At 43.9% G+C, this 20,358-nt stretch overlaps 1 protein-coding gene across 2 annotated transcripts in view; it reads right to left on the reverse strand.

Moving 5' to 3' along the window:
* VWCE (von Willebrand factor C and EGF domains) overlaps window positions 1-20,358 on the reverse strand; it is a 40,376-nt gene that overhangs the window by 6,745 nt on the left and 13,273 nt on the right. For both annotated transcript variants that reach the window (XM_072985501.2, XM_072985500.2), the window contains 14 exons: window positions 19,284-19,400; window positions 19,022-19,138; window positions 16,395-16,523; window positions 14,704-15,161; window positions 14,505-14,598; window positions 13,284-13,366; window positions 10,403-10,490; window positions 9,753-9,838; window positions 9,453-9,570; window positions 9,136-9,221; window positions 8,149-8,245; window positions 6,103-6,185; window positions 2,605-2,695; window positions 734-816 (listed from right to left, as the gene is read on the reverse strand). In XM_072985501.2, coding sequence (XP_072841602.2) covers window positions 734-816; window positions 2,605-2,695; window positions 6,103-6,185; window positions 8,149-8,245; window positions 9,136-9,221; window positions 9,453-9,570; window positions 9,753-9,838; window positions 10,403-10,490; window positions 13,284-13,366; window positions 14,505-14,598; window positions 14,704-15,161; window positions 16,395-16,523; window positions 19,022-19,138; window positions 19,284-19,400 — 1,730 coding nt within the window. The remainder of the gene's footprint in view (window positions 1-733; window positions 817-2,604; window positions 2,696-6,102; window positions 6,186-8,148; window positions 8,246-9,135; window positions 9,222-9,452; window positions 9,571-9,752; window positions 9,839-10,402; window positions 10,491-13,283; window positions 13,367-14,504; window positions 14,599-14,703; window positions 15,162-16,394; window positions 16,524-19,021; window positions 19,139-19,283; window positions 19,401-20,358) is intronic.

Here is a 20,358-nt window from a genome sequence, read left to right on the forward strand (position 1 = left end):
ATGTAACAAAAAAAAACTGGTTAAATTACACATGGATATTTGATCTCATCGTCCAGCATACAAAAGAGGAGGAAAGAGGGTAGGTAGCCGCATGGAGAGGCTTTCTACAGCTTCACTCAGCACGAAGTCTTCAACCTGAAGCAGGCTATTATCATGTTTAGAATTGCACTGCCCTGTGGGCAGCCTGGTTGGCATGCATCTTCATGCTTGAGCTGAAATAATATTTTGGATATTGGAACTCTAGTTAAAGATAATAGTAATAATCATGCACCATTAAGTCATTCCTGACTCATGGCGACCTTTTTCAGAGTTTTCCAGGTAGAGAATATTCAGAAGTGGTTTACCATTCCCTTTTTTCTGGGGGTGCTCTGGCACTGTGCAGCTTGCTCAAAGCCACACAAACTGGCTCTATTTGCTGGAAGCACAATGGGGAATCGAATTCCCAACCTCTGGCTCCACAGCCAGATACTGAAACCACTGGGCTATCCAGACAGCTAGTTAAAAGATACTCATTTATTATTTTCTAAGTTGCTAATAAATTACAAATTACTTGGTCTCCCTAAAGGATTATAACAGATTGATATTGAAAACGCATAAGCCTGTTAGCCTTAGAAGAGATCATTGGAAAATGTAATGGCTGGGAGATAATTCTGGGGGAGAGAGGCTGAAGGGAGACTATCATTCTCTATATTATTGCTTGATCATCCTATGTTTGCAGAGCCTCACAGCTCACCTGGCAGGTGCAATTAAGGCAGGGTTCACCTTCTGGTGCAAAGTTGTGTCCATTCACCACTTTCCTTCCTTTGTAATTGCAGTCTGAGGAACAAAGCCAGCGCAAAATATAATTTAATAATAGCAGTCACTGTATTGAGTCCTATTGAATCCATATGAGATACTGTATATCAGAAGGATTTTATATACTCAGATATACATCCAGCACTAAAATACTAATATAACTCACAGCTGGAAAACTGAAGATGTTGAATGCTGCACATCAATATAAGCGAAGTATGAAAGCTTTCACAGGGAGACGAAAAGGGACTGTAAGCCCCCTGCTATCAATTGCACCAGTTGGAACATTAGAACAAAATACCTAGTTTGTTATAATATCAGTTATAGGATACACACGTATCCTATAAGGTACAGTAATTTAGATTAACTTTAGTAGTGGGTAAATATTTTTTTAAATTCATGAAACTGAACAGTAAGTTAAACATGAGGGCCTGAATCCTGTTGCTTTTGATTACTGGGGCTATTTGAGGAGGTGCCATTCATGTGTTGATTGATTGTGTACCTGGTTGTGGGATTAACACTTTGCCAATTAGCCACCAAAGTTTCCCCAACTTCTGTACCACATGCAGGTAAAAGCAACAGAGTTCTTGCCTAAAGTATAAGTTTCAAATGAAAATGTAGGAGGAAAATAGCACATGTTTCTGCAGCCAACATGGTCCCCCTGGTGGCATTTTGTTGCTTATTACTTCAAACTAAGTTTTCATGCAGTTCACACTAGCTCCCCCAAACCACAAAATTTAATTGCCAGGGGGATGGTGGGATTTGTAGTCAGGAATGTCTGAAAAGTAGCAGGTTTGATGAATGCTGCCCTAAAGCATGGAGCTAGTGAACCATTTGATGAAGCTTTCACATTGATCCATGTCTTTCTTCCCTCTTCCCTACCATCCATGCAACAGTTGCTTGCTTGCACTTCACACAGAATTGACCCTTTTTCTGGATTTAGAACAGTCAATAAAACCATGTCATTTTTTTTAAAAAAAAAGAGGAGACACTGCTCCCATGTATAATACTGAAGAGCAGCAATGAGTGGGCCTAATGATCAGTTGGTAAACCAAGAGTAGAAAACCTTTTGGGGTTCTTCAGAATTCTTCCTCAGAAATATGTTGTGTGCCCATGAGTATATGCAGAACATTTCAGAGCACTATTCAGTAGTCATATCTCTGCCTCCCTATATCCTTAGAATTAAGAAACATGGTTAAAAGCAAAAATCCAATGTACATACATAATTCTCCTGCAGTAGAAACCAGACTGGCTGTAGCCATGCACCTATTCCCCTCCAAGATGTGGCCATACTACAGTGCACAATTAAATAATAATAATTACATGTTGTCAGGTTGATTCCCTCTTATATTGCACAAATTGCCCTAGATTTTTATAAGTCGATTTCTAACTATTTTGATTGATTGATTGATTGATCGATCGATCGATCGGTCGGTCGGTCGGTCGGTCGGTCGGTCGGTCGGTCGGTCGGTCGGTCGGTCGGTCGGTCGGTCGGTCGGTCGATCGATCGACCGACCGACCGACCGACCGACCGACCGACCGACCGACCGACCGACCGACCGACCGACCGACCGACCGACCGACCGACCGACCGACCGACCGACCGACCGATCGATCTGATTTGTATCCCCCCCATCTGGTCTATACGACCACTCTAGGCGGCTTCCAATATGACATAAAAACAATAAAATAACACAAAAACATTACATAAGACATTCAATAACAAATTGATACGAAATAAAGTAGTAAATAAATAAAGAATAAAAGAAAAGTCAAGTATTATCTAGGAGAGCCAAGGAATATAGCACTTACCATGACAAACTGGACAGCACTCTCCTTCTGGATGGAAAGGATATGTACAAAAGACAATACAGTCTACAGGCGAACAGGCCACAGAACCCAACTGTAAAAGACAGAGAGAGAGAAAGAGAAGACAGAAGCATCCTATTAATGGCACAATAGTGTAGACAGCCTTGCCCACAGTTTAAACCTGGGCCCAGCTTACATCTCCAGAGGTACAAAAGACATGCTACCAATCTAGGCATCTATTACTAAAACAACTCGAGTAGCATTGAAAAGTACTATTGTTAGAGATTACCAGTTTGGCTTCTTTTTGAAGGATGGATGTGTAGTATTTCCGTAGCATGTGATTGATCTACAGAAATAAGTGCAGAGGGCTTGGCCTCCAGACCTGATTTTATGCCCTAGATGTGCTGTGCATCAAGTGGCAATTAATTAATCCAGTCCCCTCGAAAATCAACAGTTCTGAGCAGAAGAACATGAACAGGAAGCCTCTGCTATCCTTAGGAAGTAATTATCTCCTCTAATTTTGATCTTGGTCAGCAGCAATGCCAGTATCAAACAAAGCCCAAAGAGAAAGAATGTCTGCCAGACTTTGGTATTGAGAACTTCAGGCATGGTGATAGCCATCACAACTGCCCACAGCACTGAGCTACCTCCACATGACACCTTCCGAGTGCCCTCATCATAGCTAGAGAAAAAAAGGAAAAAGGGCTTCAGTCCCCAGCAGACTTTAGATGGAGATAGTGCGCTGACAAAAGTCAAATTAAGAACTTCAAATGCACAGGGTAAGTATGTGTTGTTGGTTAAAGGCCAATTGCTGCTAAAGGCAATTTTGGGCTGCATGCAGCTCATCTGACAAAGTTATGTGCACCTTCAAAACTACCAAACAATAGTCTTTAATACACAATGATTTGCCACTGATGGTGACACCATCATCGCTATGCACTAGAACTTCAGCCATTATGTTCTATCTATGTAGTATTTATATAAAGCACTATTATGGAGTTGCAATCATAATGAAAGCCATAAATTGTTATAAACATCATAGTCAAACTAGATAACACTTCTCCTACTAAAGAGAAATTTTACAAAGATCAGCGTTGTACAAGTATATCCCCCGATGGCTAATAAAGATGAAGAAGGTATACAACATTCTATGAAGAACTCAGAGCTGTTAGATGTTTTATGAAAAAGGAACATTTACATTTTATAAGAGGTGGTCCTAATGGTAAGAACAGAAGGACCATGTGGAGATTTTGTGGGAAATATGGACTACAGTCATGAAGTGGAGAATGAATGATATAATATCGAAAAGAGGAATTTCTATTCACCCATACCACATACAAATTATTTTCAAGGAGAGTGTACAAAATTGCTCTTAAAACAAAACTGTAACCTCCAGCTCCACAGCCATGCAACTAAATCATTAAAAAGTACATACTTATGCATATCTGGAAGTTGAGTCATTGCAACAGGACTTCTTTCTTGTTAGGCTGAAAAGTTTTGCTACTCATCCAAGTAGCTTCTTCAGTCTGAGGAGATTTGGTGGGAGATCCCTGGGACGTGGTGGCGCTGTGGGCTAAACCACAGAAGCCTGTGCTGCAGGGTCAAAAGACCAAGCAGTCGTAAGATTGAATCCACGCGATGGAGTGAGCGCCCGTTGCTTGTCCCAGCTCCCGCCAACCTAGCGGTTCAAAAGCATGCAAATGCAAGTAGATAAATAGGGACCACCTCAGTGGGAAGGTAACAGCGTTCCGTGTCTAAGTCGCACTGGCCATGTGACCACGGAAGATTGTCTTTGGACAAAACACTGGCTCTATGGCTTGGAAACAGGGATGAGCACCGCCCCCTAGAGTCAAACATGACTGGGCAAAAATTGTCAGCCTTTACCTTTACCTTACCCTGCTATATCCTCCACATTGGTTTCACTTCCCCCTGGTCTGAATAGGCCTGTTAGATGGAGAATGGATGAGGGGAGTGAGTGAAAATTCCACTTCTGCAGTCCTTCTTCACTCATTGTCATATCCTGTTTATCACGCTGCCCTTTCATCCATTCCCAGAAAGATCAGAAGCACGGGTCAGAAAGACCACTGTTAATGACTGTTAATGACTCAGGACAACGGGTGGAGAAGGACTGCAGAGGTGTGATTTTCACTCACCCCTGTCCTTTATTCATCTAATGAGCCTATTCAGACCAGGGGGAAGTGAAACCAACATGGAGAATATATCAGGGGTCTCCTACTAACTCTCCTCAGACTGAAGAAGCTACTTGGATGAAAATGTTTCAACCTAATAAGAAAGAAGTCCAGTTGCCATGACTCAGCTTCCAGGTAACCTCACCTGGATGACAGAATCCTCACAGATACTTATGCATAGTAATTAACCTATTGATCATGGTGTGAAGGGAGTACTTCAAAGAGCTGTCTGAAGATAACAGCCCAGATTATACCAGATGTTCATACTGGTCTAACAATACAGAAATAGAAAATTTGAAATGCAATATGCCTAAGAAAAATGGTAAAGCTCCTGGACTCAGAGGTTTTCACAGAAGTATTAAAACTACCAGAACATTATGTCTTTGGCATTTTCATGACTCTTTTCAACCAAATCTAAGGAACAAGATTCATTCCTGAAATTATGGTTGGAATTGACTTTTATTTGTCACACAAAAAGGAAACTGCTGTTGCTTTTCGTGATTATAAAACATTAGGCTTAACAAGCTGTTTGCTTCAGATTTGTTTAAAGTGCAAAGCAAGCAAAGGAGATATACAGTCTGGAGTCAGAGGAGAATTTGGAACCAGACAAGCATTGTTCTGTATACAGGTATTTTGGAAGACATGCCTATATGTATGCTTGCATTATAAAATATGAAAAAGCCTTTGGCAAAATTAAACACAACAAGAGGTATTGAGTCCAGAGATAATTGACAACGTGTACTGGCAACAAAAGTTGCAGTAGAAGATCAGATGACAGAAAACACTGAGACACAAAGAAGAATATGACAAGAATATATACTCTTGCCACCTCTTCATTAAAGGGGCACTACTAATTGCAAAGAAATATTAATAATAATCTTAGATAATCTTGGAACTGCAGCGCTAGAAGGGACCCTATGGATCATGTCCAGCCCTTGTCAAGGAGCTAGAGTGGCAAATCAAACTCCTCTCCATATCTGGATACCTAAACCACTGAGAAATCCAGCAGTTATTAGCCAATCATCCTGTCTCAATGACATTTTTTGTCCAAAACTCAGGCTTGCTGTCAGCATCTTTACGTAGCAAACTTGCAGTAATACTAATTACCCCTCTTTTGTTATTAAGGATTTTCATGTAGCAACACAAAACACATATAACTAAAATCAACTCTCACTGAGAAACATGCCTTCCTCTTCCTAGGGAGGAGATCATACAAGCCCTTGCAAGGTGCTGCTCGGATCTTGCTATGTAGGATCTCTTATTAGGATGGAACAATGCCTGTTGGCTGGGAGCAGAGAAGCAGAGTACTTACCAAACAGATGCAACTTAAGCAGGGGTCCAAAACAGAGGGGAATGTCTCATTGTTGTAGTGGGTTTTTCCTGCATAAGTGCAGCCTACAGTTAAGAATGAGCATAATGTGTATTTGGTCAGCTGGGGTCATACAAACTGCCTGTTTCTGCAGAGCATCGGACATGCCTGACAGCCTTCTAAGAAGCATGATATGATAGACATGACTGAGTTGATCTTTAGTTCTCCAATGTGTGGCACAGTTATTCCTTTACAACTTGACTATTATGGACTACAAATAAAAAGCAGGAACTTAATTCAATATACTGGAATTACTTATAGACACTTATACCAGAGACAGTAATGTAGCACCTAGGAGACTAACTAGATATTTTTCCATAAGCTTTTGTGTGACTAGGCACACTTCTTCAGAGTGGCCCAAAACCACCTCTGGACCATTACTGTAAATTATTATTCAACAGACTAACACGACTAGCTGCTCCCTCACCTTTTTATGAGCACTGAGAATCTCATACTCCATATCCTTGTGCCTATATGCTCTGTACCCATTTTATTGTTCAAGGAAATGCCTCTGTAAACCCAGACCCAGGGCGGCATTCAAACAAGGGTTTATGATGAAATTGCCATGGTACAATTCACATGTGTATTACAGAGCGCTCGTACAAAGTCATCTATTTGTAGCCTTTCTGTACTTCCCACTGTTTTTTCAGTCATTTTTCTTTCCACAGAAACTCCTGTTTGTTTCTCTGTGTTTATGAAGGTTGGAAGAGCAATGCACTGCTTACAAGCATAAACACTCTTGGCACTCTACTTAGTGCACTTTTAAAAGACATGGTTTTGCTGTAGGCAGTGAGTGCCAATGCCATGTGCAGCATGTGAAACTCTCTATATAGCAAGCATCGGGTAGAACTGTGGTGTGGATGCCATTATTGAGCACATGATCATTTTTTTAAAAATCAGATATTAAAAATGGTATGCAATGAATAGGGAAGGCATGCTGAAGTGTGAGCGGTTCTGTTGCAACACAGCTCAGCCTTTCAGAAGAGATCAAAGAACAACCCTAAAAACACTGGTGTGAAGGAAATGTGATGAAGTCTATGCAGACTAAACACACAGTGGCTGGATCCACTTCCTAAGTCACAGCTAGAGCAGGCCCCTTGGAATCAGTGCGGACTTGGTGAGTCAACTCTTCTGTAAGCTGTACAGATGCAATGAGCCTACTCTAGTTGCCACTTAACTGATGAATTTCAGCCAGTATTTGAAGATGTGGTATAACATTACCGTGCTGGCCAAGATTTTTGGGAGTTGCAGTCCAAGAACACCCAGGTTACCCAAGGTTGGAAACCACTGCATGACCACTTAGTGTAGACCTTAGCAAGGTAGTAGTGTTGAATCATGTCTCCAACAACCTTTAGTTTTTATTTCTGAACAGTGAAGATAAACAATTTATAAGAACTAGGGGTCCTATGCCTCGAAATATCCCATCATGACATGTGCTGTGATGTATCTTCTCTAACAGCAAGGGGTGGAGAACAAAATAATTGTTACCACAGATTAGGAAAAGGAGGCTATCTGTGGAAACATCTAGAGCAGTAGTCCCAAACCTTGGGTCCCCAGAGATTCTTGGACTGCAACTCCCAGAAATCCTGCCCACCACAGCTAATGGTGAAGGCTTATGGAAATTTTAGTCCAAGAACATTTTGGGAGTCCACTGCCTAAGAGGGTTAGCCACGCGAGTGTTTTGCTATGAATCCAGGAGAGAGTCTTGTGGCACCTTAAATGCCAACTGCTTCATTATAACATAAAATATATTTATCAGGTGCAGGAAGTTTTATTCTCAGGTCATACCAAGAAGGGAGGAGAAGTACACGAGCACCCAGAGAGCAAGAAACAGAGAAAGACATTTACTCCTATGTAAGGAAAAGTAAGAAATTAACACTAAGAACAGGAGTTGGCAGCAGAGTTTGAAATCCTATCATTAGAGACAGGATATTATTTGGCTCCCCCCAAAAAAGGGGAAAAAAAACTTTCCAAGAAGGCAAAATTTACCTGCTGAGCAATCTGGACAGCATTGTCCTGGAATCTGGATCGGGTGAGGACATGTTTCTAAACAATCTGTCCTCTTACAGCTCACTGAGCCATCTGCCTGCAACAGAAAAGAACTTCACAGAGACCCACAGCACAAACTGCTGGACTGTTGCCGGCATCAATACTCTTCACAAAAGCAGGCTTGTGTTTGTCGTCGGTATTTGTCTCCTGTGCAGCAGCCATTACCTGCCTGCTGGTCCATTTTCGTTCAATGGGTCCAGAGATGTTTGACTCTCCTTTCCCCAGGAGGTGTATTTTCAAAGCCCATTGGCATATAGGCCATGATGATACATTCAGTTTATTGAATACCCATTGAACCTTAGAATTCAAATTCTAAAGTCTCTGATTTCCCAGAGGACCTAGCAACCGGGGCCAACTTCTAAGGCTGACCAACTTCTCTGACATTACAGTATATACCACAGGGATTGTAATCCCACATTTGCCTTCTCTGTTCTACTGTGACATCCAAACAAAGCAAAAGTAGCACAGAAGAAACAAACCTGTGAGGCAGCTACAGGATGGGGAAGAAACTGCAAGAAGTAAGGAGACCAAATGACAAGAAGGAAAGTGTGGGACTGGCAGGGAAAAGGTATTTATATATTTTTAAAAAAACCAAAAAACAAAAGAAAAAAACAGCCTTTGTGACCTTTCCCTGTAAGACAATTGATTCACTGACATCTACTGTACTACCAGTGAGCTGTGAACATGCAAAAATCATGCAGTTTAGTCCCACTTAACTGGTCATGTTATAAATCTGACACTCAGCACTAGTAAGAGAGCCATAACTGGTTAGCACCCTCTCCCCTGTGCATACACAGGCAGGAGCTCACATTTATCCATCAGAGTAACAGAGTAACTGGCTAGGATGGGGGCATAGGGATAACACAGTTTGTCCAAGAGGAGACTGGAAGGTTAAAACTGAGTGAAGTAGAGCAGGTTATCATTCACCTGGCAGATGCATAACTCACAGGGATCACCCGGTGACCAGATTTGTCCAACTGGAAATTCAACTCCATTGTCATCCACCAAGCAACCTGGCAGGGAGAAGAGGGGCCAGTAATTGGCAGAGGTGGGAACAGAGTGAGACCTCAGCAAGAACAAAACAAAATGCATGAGGATGGAGGGCCAAGGGTGCCGTGCACCAAGTGACCTCCTCCCACAGGGTCCTTGACATAGATCGCCAGTGGATCTGTGAGTTTTTTTGCAGATCTATCAGCTAACCCACACGTAACCTCATGACACAATGACACCTGTACACACGTTACCTGTTGTAGGTGCAGCCTTTCGGCAGGTGAAGCAGCACTGCCCCGGGGCCAACACCCAGTCATCTTGGGGACACTCCAGAGTGGGACAGGGAGTGAAGGAGCATTCGGCTTCACCTTGCTGACAGAGGAGGCAGAAGCACATTTTATACACAGTAAGGGCACAGATTCAAGGCCGACACAGTTCTCTTTTTCTGGATTGTGGGAGTTGGGTCCAGTGAATAACAGGTGCTTTCCTTCTCATTGAGAAGGCCAGCAACTCTTCTGGGAGAAGGGAAACAAGGGACCTCGGCAGACACTTACCCTGCAAACACAGGTGGTGCAATCATCACCGTCCAGGCTGAACTCCGTCCCCTCTGCGTAGATCTGGCCACGGAAATGGCACTCCACTACAGAAGAAGACAAGAGGAGGTCAGCACTGCCATGGAGATTAAGGCCCCTGGCCCAAGGATCTCTCTCTCTCTCTCTCTCTCTCTCTCTGGGCAAGAGTGTTAGTGGTGGCAGGAAGAGGGATTCCTCACAGCCATGGTGCCCCCACCCCCAGTGGAATGATCTTCCCATAGACCTCAGACACCAGGAAAATTCTATCAATTTATATAGAGAGAGACTTTTTTAAATGCTAATTTTTATGATTTTGTCCTGGTCATTTGTGGCATCCCTCAAGATTCCCCACCCCAACCTGCCCCTCAAACTGCAAACCAGGTACACTCAGATACTTCCTGTTTGATTTTTTTTCCTTTTAAAAAAGGCCATTTTGGCCTTTTCCTGCCCATGGTCAGACCAAGGGGCTTGAATTTGGCCCTCAAGCCCCCAGATGTTGCCCTGCCTTGATTTACACACACAGAGAGAGAAAGCGAGCGATACTGCATGTGCTTAATCTGAGGACACCTGGTCTATCTCTCCAAGGCAGTGTTTGTGGTTGAGCATAGGGTTCTGTGTCATGAGAGGTCTACCTGGCTCTGGCTGGCAGGGACAGCAGTCAGTCTGAGCGGAGCATTGACTGGGTGTACATTCTGGAGAAATACAGGATACGTTCCCTGCCTAGAAGCAAGAAACAACAAAGATTACAGGGCAGATTAGCATTCTTTCATGCCTGCATTTTCAAGCATACATCAAAGATACTAAAGAATCACGAGCACTTCTTTTCACCAAATTAGAGGCGAAGATCTTATTATGGATCCCACTCAAGGTGTCTCAAGGTTGCCCAAGATAGCCTACAGAAAATGCCTCCTTTCTCTTCATACACCAGTCAAGGTACATAGAACCCAAATCAAGCTATGTTATTTTGGAACCAGAGTCACTACAAATCCTACAGATTTTTGTCCCAGACAATAAAAATGGATGGACAGACAGACGGAAGGAAGGAAGGAAGGAATGTTCATTCATTTTGTTCATTTGAACAAACAAACACTGGGGTTTTGGGAGATTTTTTTTAATGACAACTGTGAGGCTCCCAAAGTGGAAGCCATGGTAGGAGTGCCGCTGCTCTCGAAGAGTAACAGCCAAACTCAGACATCCCCCCCACCATCCCCACCGCGACGGGAAGAGAGAGGAGTGGAGACCCCCGATTGGGGGACAGAATGCGGCGGAACCCTTACCCTGAGCAAGGGGGTGGATACCCGGGACCTAGAAGAGGTGGTGAAGGGGTTAAAGATTGCCCGCGAAACGGGACCAGTGCAGGCGGGAAGAAGGGGGGAGGAGATAGAAGCAGGGATGGGGGATATAAGGGGGAAGACCCGGGACATTCCAGGCGGTTGGGAGTGGGTCTGGATGGAGGACCCTTGGACCCACAAATGGGAGCAAGTCCGGATTCCCCACGAGGAGGCTGAGAAACGCCGACAATTATGATTGAAGCCTCGCCCTTCCTACTGGGGAGAGACCGAGGCCAAAGAGTGGCGAAGAAAACTAAGAGAGGAACGAGAGGCGGTGGCCAGAGAGCTAGAACGTAAGCGTCAATGGCATATCGCCGAGTTGAAGAAGCTGGGGGGTTACCCGGTCCGTGGGGATTCGAAGGAGGAGAGGGATCCTCCTGGGACGGCTGGAGTGGGGATGAGGAGACCCTACCCCTGATCTCCTTGGAAGAAGAATTGAACCCTGGACTAGGACCTGTGCCGCCTTCAACAGGTCCTTGGAACCCAGAGAACACCAATCCCTTTGTACATAGTTTGTGGACTCCTTCCAAGCCTAACCTTGGTCTCCAAACCTCCTTGAACCCTTTCATGGGTGTAGTTTCTGATGATGTTAATGTTGGAATAAATACAATCCCGTTTGATGTTCCTTCTGAGCCTCGTCAGTTTATTGGGGAAAAGACAGCTCACACCAGCGAACCCTCACAACAACTAAAACAAGGTGCCTAGAAAGGCCACCTTACTCTGTCTAATGGTAGGGCTGGCTTTGCCTCTCTCCTCACTGTGGCTTGTGATGAGCTGTTATTAACTGCATCTTATTAACACAATCAGGCCTGGCAAAGGCTCCATTTGATCTAGCAGAAATATAAGATTCCCCAGAACTTGGGACATTAGATTTATGAAGGAATTTGTTGTGCTCCTCCTTATTTCTCAGCGGGCAGCTTGCTCTTATTGTTACAATTGTTCTGATAGCACAAGTAAGTTTTTGCACCATACGTTATTAAGCATCGGAAGCAACTGGGTGCTACTCAGTTCACACTTGCAATAGCATTTAAAATGGATGATGCTTCAAGAAGATGCATACCTTTGCATGAAGAAGACTAGAGAGGACTTGCTCAGGTTTGCTGTACCTGTTCTAACCTGCCCCAACCTTCAATCAACTGCTATTCTTAAGTTTGCTAATGTCACTTTCTTCTTTCTCACACCTCTTCTCTTGTGCCTCTCCTCATTTCTCTAATAAACAAACTTTCTTCTTTTCTCAGGAAGAAGTGTAGATGTGATGACTTTACAAAAGGGGGAAGGGTACCCAGGTATTCACTGTGAACTGTCAATATTGCTGCTTTACTGGAAGCAGGCCTGAGCAAAAAGGGGGCAAACTGGGGAGGTGGGGAAAGGACAGACAGGTGACTGATGGGGGGGGGGGACAGCCAGTCCTATACCATCTGCAACTACAATGTTTCTGTAAAATCCAGAGCAGGGGGAAAAACATTTGGATGCCATTTTAAACTTCAGTAGAGCTTGACAGCATAGGATACAACAGGAGTCACTGCAGATTTGATCCGGTTTTTCCCAACAGTGTAGTTCCTACCTTTGAGCTGGCACTCCAAAAAGTAAAATCTCCACACCTTGAATCTTCTGTAGATAGAAATCTTCACCTTTAGGTGTCATCTCAGAGACCAGATAAATCTAGTCATGGGCCAGATGTTGCACACAGAAAGCAGGTGGCTGTTCCTGTCCCAGAGTTCCCTCCATTATTTCTCCCTATCTTCCTAGATTTAGACCATCAATAAAAGGTTGTACCTCAGGCTGAGACATAGGAGAGCCTCATGTCCTTTTTCATAGAAAGGCAGTGCTCCATTTGAAACGTTATTGCAAGTCAAACCTCCTTTTGAAAGCGTCCTCCCATTTTATGGGCTGGCCACTCCAAAAGTGATTTAAAGAATAAAGAACAGTAACAAGGAAGGGATAGAGGACTAGCCAAGTTTGCTCCTCTGCAAGGCACACCTTGACAACAAAATCAGCTGGCAGAGAGATTACCTCCTCACAGGCTCTCTTGCTTGAAGGAAATGGATTGTAATCCTTTTTAAGAAAGAAAGAGCGTCTCTAACTTTGCAATCACTTGTAGGAAACCAAGGGGATCAAATCAAGTCATTTGTCCTTCCCAAAGCAAGAAATCACACCTTCCTCAGCTTTCATCTAGACTCACCAGGCAGACACAAACTGTGCAGTTTTCCTTGGAGAGAGAGAAAACTTCCCCCTCAGCTCTGGAAATTCCATAATAGAAGCAGCCTGCAGGAAATAAAAATGCAAATGTTGTCCTCAGAAGGGCAGGAACTCATGCAGGAATGGGACCCACCTCAGCTTTCCACTCTAAATCAAGAAAAAAAAACTGATTTTTAAAAATATATAGCCAGTTTTAAATGACACATTTTGTCCAGTATTCCAAATGTGGAAGTATGGACAGGTTTGTCATAACAGCCTTTTTCTCATGGTAAAAAGAACTACTCACACACCCCAATCCCCATTACATGTTGCAGAAAACTTCATCTGCTGTACTTCTGCAACCACATTTCCTATGAAATCTTAAAAACCAAGAAGAAGTTTGTTATTTCCACAGAGGACAAGTGAGATGGAAGAAACTTGCCCTATAATCTTCAAAGGAAGCCTCTCCATGTGTTGTTGTTTTTGTTTGACTTATATACTGCCCCATAGTGCTTGGAGCATTTTCTGGGTGGTTTAAAACATACAGTAATTATGCAAACAACAACTTGCCCCCTACCAAGCTAGGTACTCATTTTATCCACCTTGGAAGGATGGAAGGCTGAGTCAACCTTGAGCCAGCTACTGTGAACCCATCAGGATTGAACTCAGGTCATAAGCAGAGACTTGATTGCAGTACTGCAGTTCAACCACTGTGCCAACCTCTATATGGCAGTGGTCCCCAACCTTGGGCCTCCAGATGTTCTTGGACTACAACTCCCAGAACCCGCCGCCACCTCTGCTGGCCAGGATTTCTGGGAGTTGAAGTCCAATAACATCTGGATGCCCAAGGTTGGGGACCACTGCTATACGGTATGACACTTTAAGGTTCACACACGTGCATTAGCACCCCCAGTGCACAAGCACTAAGATGCGTCCGCCTTCGATCTGGGGATCCACTGCTGAGACACCTTGTGAGATGAGGGCAGCTCAAAAGGACAATTCTAGGTGACAGTGTTTTAACAAGGCATTCCCGAGAGACAAAAACTAGGACAAGACAGGGACAGAGGTTTATCAAGGAAATCTTCAGAGTGGGCATCCTCTCTGGTACTCAAGGGCAGTTGGGGTTACCTAGTGGAAGGTAGGGAGACAGAGGACCCACTTTTTGAGGTCCACAAATCATAACCAGATGGGGCAACACAGTCTTGATTTGATAGTTATGTTTTACCTGCACAAATAGGACAACACTCCCCCTCTCCTGGTGGCACTGGATGGGAGCAGACGACCTCACACTTCACTGCTTGACACAGCACTTGCCCACTCTACAGCAAGCAAGGAAGAAAAAAAAACAGGCTCTCATGGAGATCACAGTAAAGATGGGAAATACAGGTGGAGAAGAAGGCAGGGACCCAGAACATGCCACCTACCTCACAGGAGCAATTCAGGCACACTGGATCTATCCAGTGGCTGCCACTCTCACGAAGAGCCCCGCCATGCCAGCAAGCAGAAGGCAGGGCTGAAGAGGAGGTTAGTGGCACTGTAGGGCTTGAGAGGGGGGGCATTGTAGTTGCCTCTTGCAGTAGTGATGGTAGCTGAGGGCTCGTCGGCACTGGCGGCCTGGCAGTTCTCAGCAAGGAGGGGCTACCAAAGGGGGAACTGGGGGAAGGGGTGTGAGAGGCAGCATGTGGAAGCGCCGAAAGTGTGGGGAAGGGCGGGGAAGGAGCTGGCGTTCTGGGCATACTGTGGGGAACAGGAGCTCGAGAAGGGGGAGGGCCCCTGGGGGGCAGGACAGGGGCCACAGCTTCAGGAGAAAGCCGCAGCAAAGTTGGTGGGTGCTGGAGAGATTGCAAGATGGGAGATGGAGCCAGTCCTGTCTTTGAAAAACCTGTGGAGCCCGGGAAAGATAGGGAAAGAAAATGTCAAACAAAGTTCAGAAGTCGTAGGAAGACATCCAAATATGGTGCCCTCCAGCAGCCTCAGAAGCCCCCTACGTACGTGACTCACGGACTGCATGTTCCTACAATTGCTGTTGTGAAGAATTTTTGTGATGAGGGGAAAAATGGGACTGGTTTCTACCTGACTTCCCACCATCTAGGCCCAGGACAATTTTGCTCTTCTTTACACTGCTTGACCACAAGAAAAGTAATAATGGACAAATTTTTAAAAAGATCACCAGAAAGGTGTTTAGATTCAAGAGGTCCTAACTTGAAATTCTGTTTCCATCACACAATCTCTTAATTATTCATCTGCCTCACATATTCACAAACATGTTTCAATTAGCTGAAAGCATAGCCCCTAAAGTCTTAGGGTCTCTCTGGCCAATCCATTCATATCACCATAGCATACAGTAGTCACTTCTGTAATGGAACGAATGCAGATCTTCGCTTTCTAGTAGTGCTTCTGGTATACAACACTATTTTCTTAGCATCCAAACAGCACAGTTTTGATTCTATAACCATGTGATTCCATCAGTATTCAATATCCAACTCATTACCAGAGAAAGCTGTTAGTACTTATGAGATAGTTCCTATGACATCAGTTAAGATAAGGAAGAATGCTAAGAACATAACATTTTTAAAAGTTGCTTATTTTTACAGATTCCTTAGAACATGTTAGCCAGTGTGGTCTACTAGTGGATAAAGTGATTGACTAGGACTCAGGAGACTTGGGGTCAAATCCCTGTTTAGCCATGGACACACAGATTTCGGTATCTGGCTGCGGAGCCAGAGATTGGGAGTTTGATTCCCCAGGGTGCCTCTTGGGAGAACATCCAGCCTGGGTGGCCTTGGGCAAGCTGCACAATCCCGAAGCTGCCCCCAGAAGAAGGAAATGGTAAACCACACCTATGCTTTCTCTATCTAGAAAACCCAGGAAAGGATTGCTATAACTCAGAATCAACTTGACAGGACACGTTGTTGTTGTTGTTGTTGTTGTTGTTGTTGTTGTTGTCGTCGTCGTCGTCGTCGTCGTCGTCGTTGTGACCTGTTCCTCTCTAGCTCCAGAGTAACTCTCTCTGTTCTGCGTGAAAATCTCTGCTACAGTCAACAGTCTTTCCTTCAATCCCTGCTGAACGAGGGCACTCCATAAACGAATAACTGTAAAGAGAAACAGCTCATACCTTCACAGGACACTCGATCAACGCCGAGGTGGTAGCCTGGTCGACAGCTGCACATAAAACTCCCCAGCGTGTTGTGACAGGCGTGCTGGCAGGCTCGCTTCTCACCAGGTCGGCGGCATTCGTTCACATCTGTAGCAGGTGCACAACATGCTACAGGTTTATATCAGGTCTAGACTGGCTCATGTTTCTGGCTACACACACATTCTTCCTGTTGTACCATGAAGGTCAGAATAGGGATCTCAAGAAAAGGGACCTGAGGTATTTTCATCAGAGCTTGGAAGGGTACTATTTTAGAATAGGCCTCCCAGTCAGGCTGGCCACTGGTTGTGTTTGCTAGTGGATTCTGGGAGCTGTAGTGCACAAAAAGCTCTGTTTTCCACACCTGAACATGACTTGAATCAGTCTTGAGGTTCCTTATTGTGGCTGTTTGCAGTCACTGAACATTCAGCCAGTTAGCACCTGAGCAAGGAACAACAACAATTTTGGCTTTTGTTTCTCCTAATTCTTGCCTGATACAGTATGAGGAATGATTCCACATATATCTGGAGAATTGTTTACACCTCTCTTTGTCTCCATTTTCTCTCTCGCTCAAGGCAACAAACTAGATATAGTTGAGAGAGATTTATGAGCATTCTGGTTTTTTGAACAGCTAAATAGATGTTCAAATTACAAGCCAAATTGTGTCCGGATGCTCTGTACATTGAGGCTCATGAGGATACTACTTAGGAGGTTGCCCTTCATCTGTAAAGTCACTGCTGAATTGGATGATGACACAGCTTTGGATCGCTCTTTCCCCTCCCCCTCCCCAATGCTTCCATTTGTCACTTCCTGCTCTCATGATGGGGAGAGACCATTATTTATGCTTTGCATGTGGATGGGCCCAGGTTCCATTCAAAGCATCCCTTGTCCAAAAGAACCAGGAGTAAAGACGCCAAAAATAAAATCACTTGAGAGACCTCAGAGAGCCAGCACCAGGGAGAGAGAGCGGTACTGAGCTAGATGCACAAAATGTCTAACCTGGTATAAGGCAGTCTCCTGTGTTTTTGTGGCAAGCAAAGCTCCAAATGCCTCCAACTCCAACCTAAGTGGCAGATAGGGCTTCAGATTCCCCCGAACCATTTTACTGGGCCCATATAACATCATGCAGTTGACACTGTCTGGCAGCAGTTCTTTGGGGCTTCAAGCAGGAATCTTTTACATCCCTACCCGGAGACAACTCAAACAACTACCTTTGAAAAAAAAAACTCTTGCAAAGTCAATGCTCTCTCTCACTGAACTATGGCTGTTCCCCTATTACAAACAGGGGAAGGATGAAGCATGAAAATTAAGGAGGACGGTGTTGCTATTTCATCTTTTCATTCAGTCCACATCTGCTACATTGAGTCATCAATTTAAAGGTACATGAAGCATCCCCAAGGTGCAGCCTAATACCCATATGTGCATGAGTGTGATATCATTGTCTTGAAAACCTAACAGATTTTGGGCTACAAAATGGTCCTTCTCCTGAATCAATGTTAGTAAGAATAGCTGAACACCTTCAGTAACCAATCTGGAAGCCCCTCAAAAATGTGTAAAGAATAATCTCTCTTCCCTTCTCCTAGCATTACACATGCCAAATCTTGTAGGCATATCATGAGTCTCAAAACGTCCTCTTATTTAATGGTAAGTTGCCATCGTTCTTTTTTTACAATGTTCCTCTGCTTTTTTATGCTAAAATGCTGGCATTCTTTTTCTTAGAGAGTTCCCACGCCTGTGTGACAAACAGAAATTCAGCACAAGAAACTTTTCAAATATTACTTCTCCACACTATGAAAAGCTCTCTCTGGCCCTTGAAATTAGGTCTGCCATGCTGAGAGTAAAGGATCTCTGCTAGACAGCAACAACAGTGCATCAGCCCTTTTGTGAGATTAATCAGTGCCACCACATGACTAGTTCTAGGATGCTCACATAGTCAGAGCCAGCCCTGCTATTGGGCATAGTATGGCAAAAGGCAGCCACCTAAAGTAGGAGGAGAAGCAGGAGCTGAGGAGTGACAGTGAGAGGTCAGAAGCCATGGTGGGCCATATGGTGAACTACCCTCCACTCCCAAAAGTAGCACGTTGCCCTCAGTTTCACTGGAAATGGCTTCCCGGTATCAAAAGCAGTTACAACTGCCAGTCTAGTCAGCTTTTGTACAGAACTTGGAAAGGGGTACCTCAAGTCCTTCTCTTCAGGTAAAAAAAAAAATCTCAGGTCAGCCTTACAAATAGCAGCTATCACACAACATCATGCCCCACAAATAAAATAAAATAAAATAAAATCAGATCCTATCAAATCCTGCTACTGGCTCTGTTCCCATTTTTAAAAAGGAAGTTTTGGTTTAACCTAAGAAAAGCGGTTTACTCATTACATACTAAACTGTCAGGCAGTAAAAGCAATATTTTTTCTGGAAAGCCCTTCAGAACCTGAGTAAATAAAATAAACAATAGAGGTTTCATTTCCAAGGTGCTATGGCTTCTCTTTTTTAAAGCCATGTATCTTAAATGAAATTGAACCTCAAGAAGGAAGTTTAGGTTAGACTGCTGCTTCTTAATACTGTGAGGTAACTCGTTTCTGCTTAGCTTCCCACTAAAAGGTGGGACACTCACCAACGCAGGAGTGCCGGTTGCCATGCAGGTAGAAACCAGGATGGCAGGAACATCGATAGCTGCCAATACTGTTCTTGCAGTGATGCTGACAGGGTGTGGCTAGGCATTCATCGGTGTCTGGGGTTCAAAATGGACAGAGTATTGTCAACAGAACTTGTCCATCATCACTAACAATCCTACAAAAGCTGCTTTTACCAGCTCCTAGAATATTTTAAATATTTTCCCATCTCCCCTTTCCTCCTCCATTTGCAGTCAGACTCACCTTGACAGGTGTGTCGGTCAGCAGAAAGTTGCATTCCTGGGCCACATTCACACACAAAACCACCTTCTGTGTTCACACAGAGCCCCTCACAAGAAGCGCTCAGGCATTCGTCAATGTCTAGGGAAAATATATTGTCTATGAACGTAAGAAGGGAAATAGATGGGTCGAGCTTTACAGGAACCCAAAGAGAAATTGCTGAAAGAAAGAGCCTTTGTGGTCATGGTTGATGGAAAAGAGGCACACAGGCATCAAAAACCAAACAAGTACATCACAGCTACTTATCAAAGCTTGACATATCAAAATAGGCATTTTTTTTCCTTTCTGAGGTCTGCTGTGCCACTGAGAAACATTAGATAAATGCTACGCATGGCAAAGCAAGTTTCCACAAAAGTGTTGCTCTATGCTAATGATCACTGCTGGAAGCATATGTGTCAACTTTCACTTTCTCAAAAACAATTCCTGGACCAAGTCCCATAACTGGTACCATATTCAGCCGCGGACAGGAAGTACACAGACAATGGAAACAATGCCTGGGGTTTTGGGATGCTTTCATACTAGCTGTTTACTTCAGAACTGCTTTCAGAAGTGAATCCACCAACATGATATAACGTGTTTTCTTCATGTTGCTCCAATTATAGGATACAGCTCACAAAGTTTTAGAAAAGAACAGATCAGCATAGCAGTTTCTGTAGGCCCCAAGTTGCGACAAAGCTCTTTGTAGAATTATAAAACTGGAGGTAGAGATCAGCACGAATCAGAATTTTTTTTTTTGCTTCATGATTCATCAAGTCACAATTCTAAATTTATGACTTTTTTCTGACTAATTGATGAATCGATTTGTCAATTCATTTTTTTTTACTTTGAAACCTTATAAAATGCCACCCAGGCACCTAGAGACACCAAATTCACAGAAATGCTTTCCCTGACTCCCCAATCCCTACAAGTTTGGTGAAGACTGGATTTCAGAGGTCTGAATTATGCACCCACAAGGACGTCCCTCCAGGAAAGTGCCTTTTAGAGTTGGCTTGGGGAAACCCATTCTTCACAAACTTGGAGGAATTATAGAGGAGAGTTC

Source organism: Pogona vitticeps, chromosome 1 (assembly GCF_051106095.1).
Source record: "Pogona vitticeps strain Pit_001003342236 chromosome 1, PviZW2.1, whole genome shotgun sequence".
Taxonomy (NCBI): domain Eukaryota; kingdom Metazoa; phylum Chordata; class Lepidosauria; order Squamata; family Agamidae; genus Pogona; species Pogona vitticeps.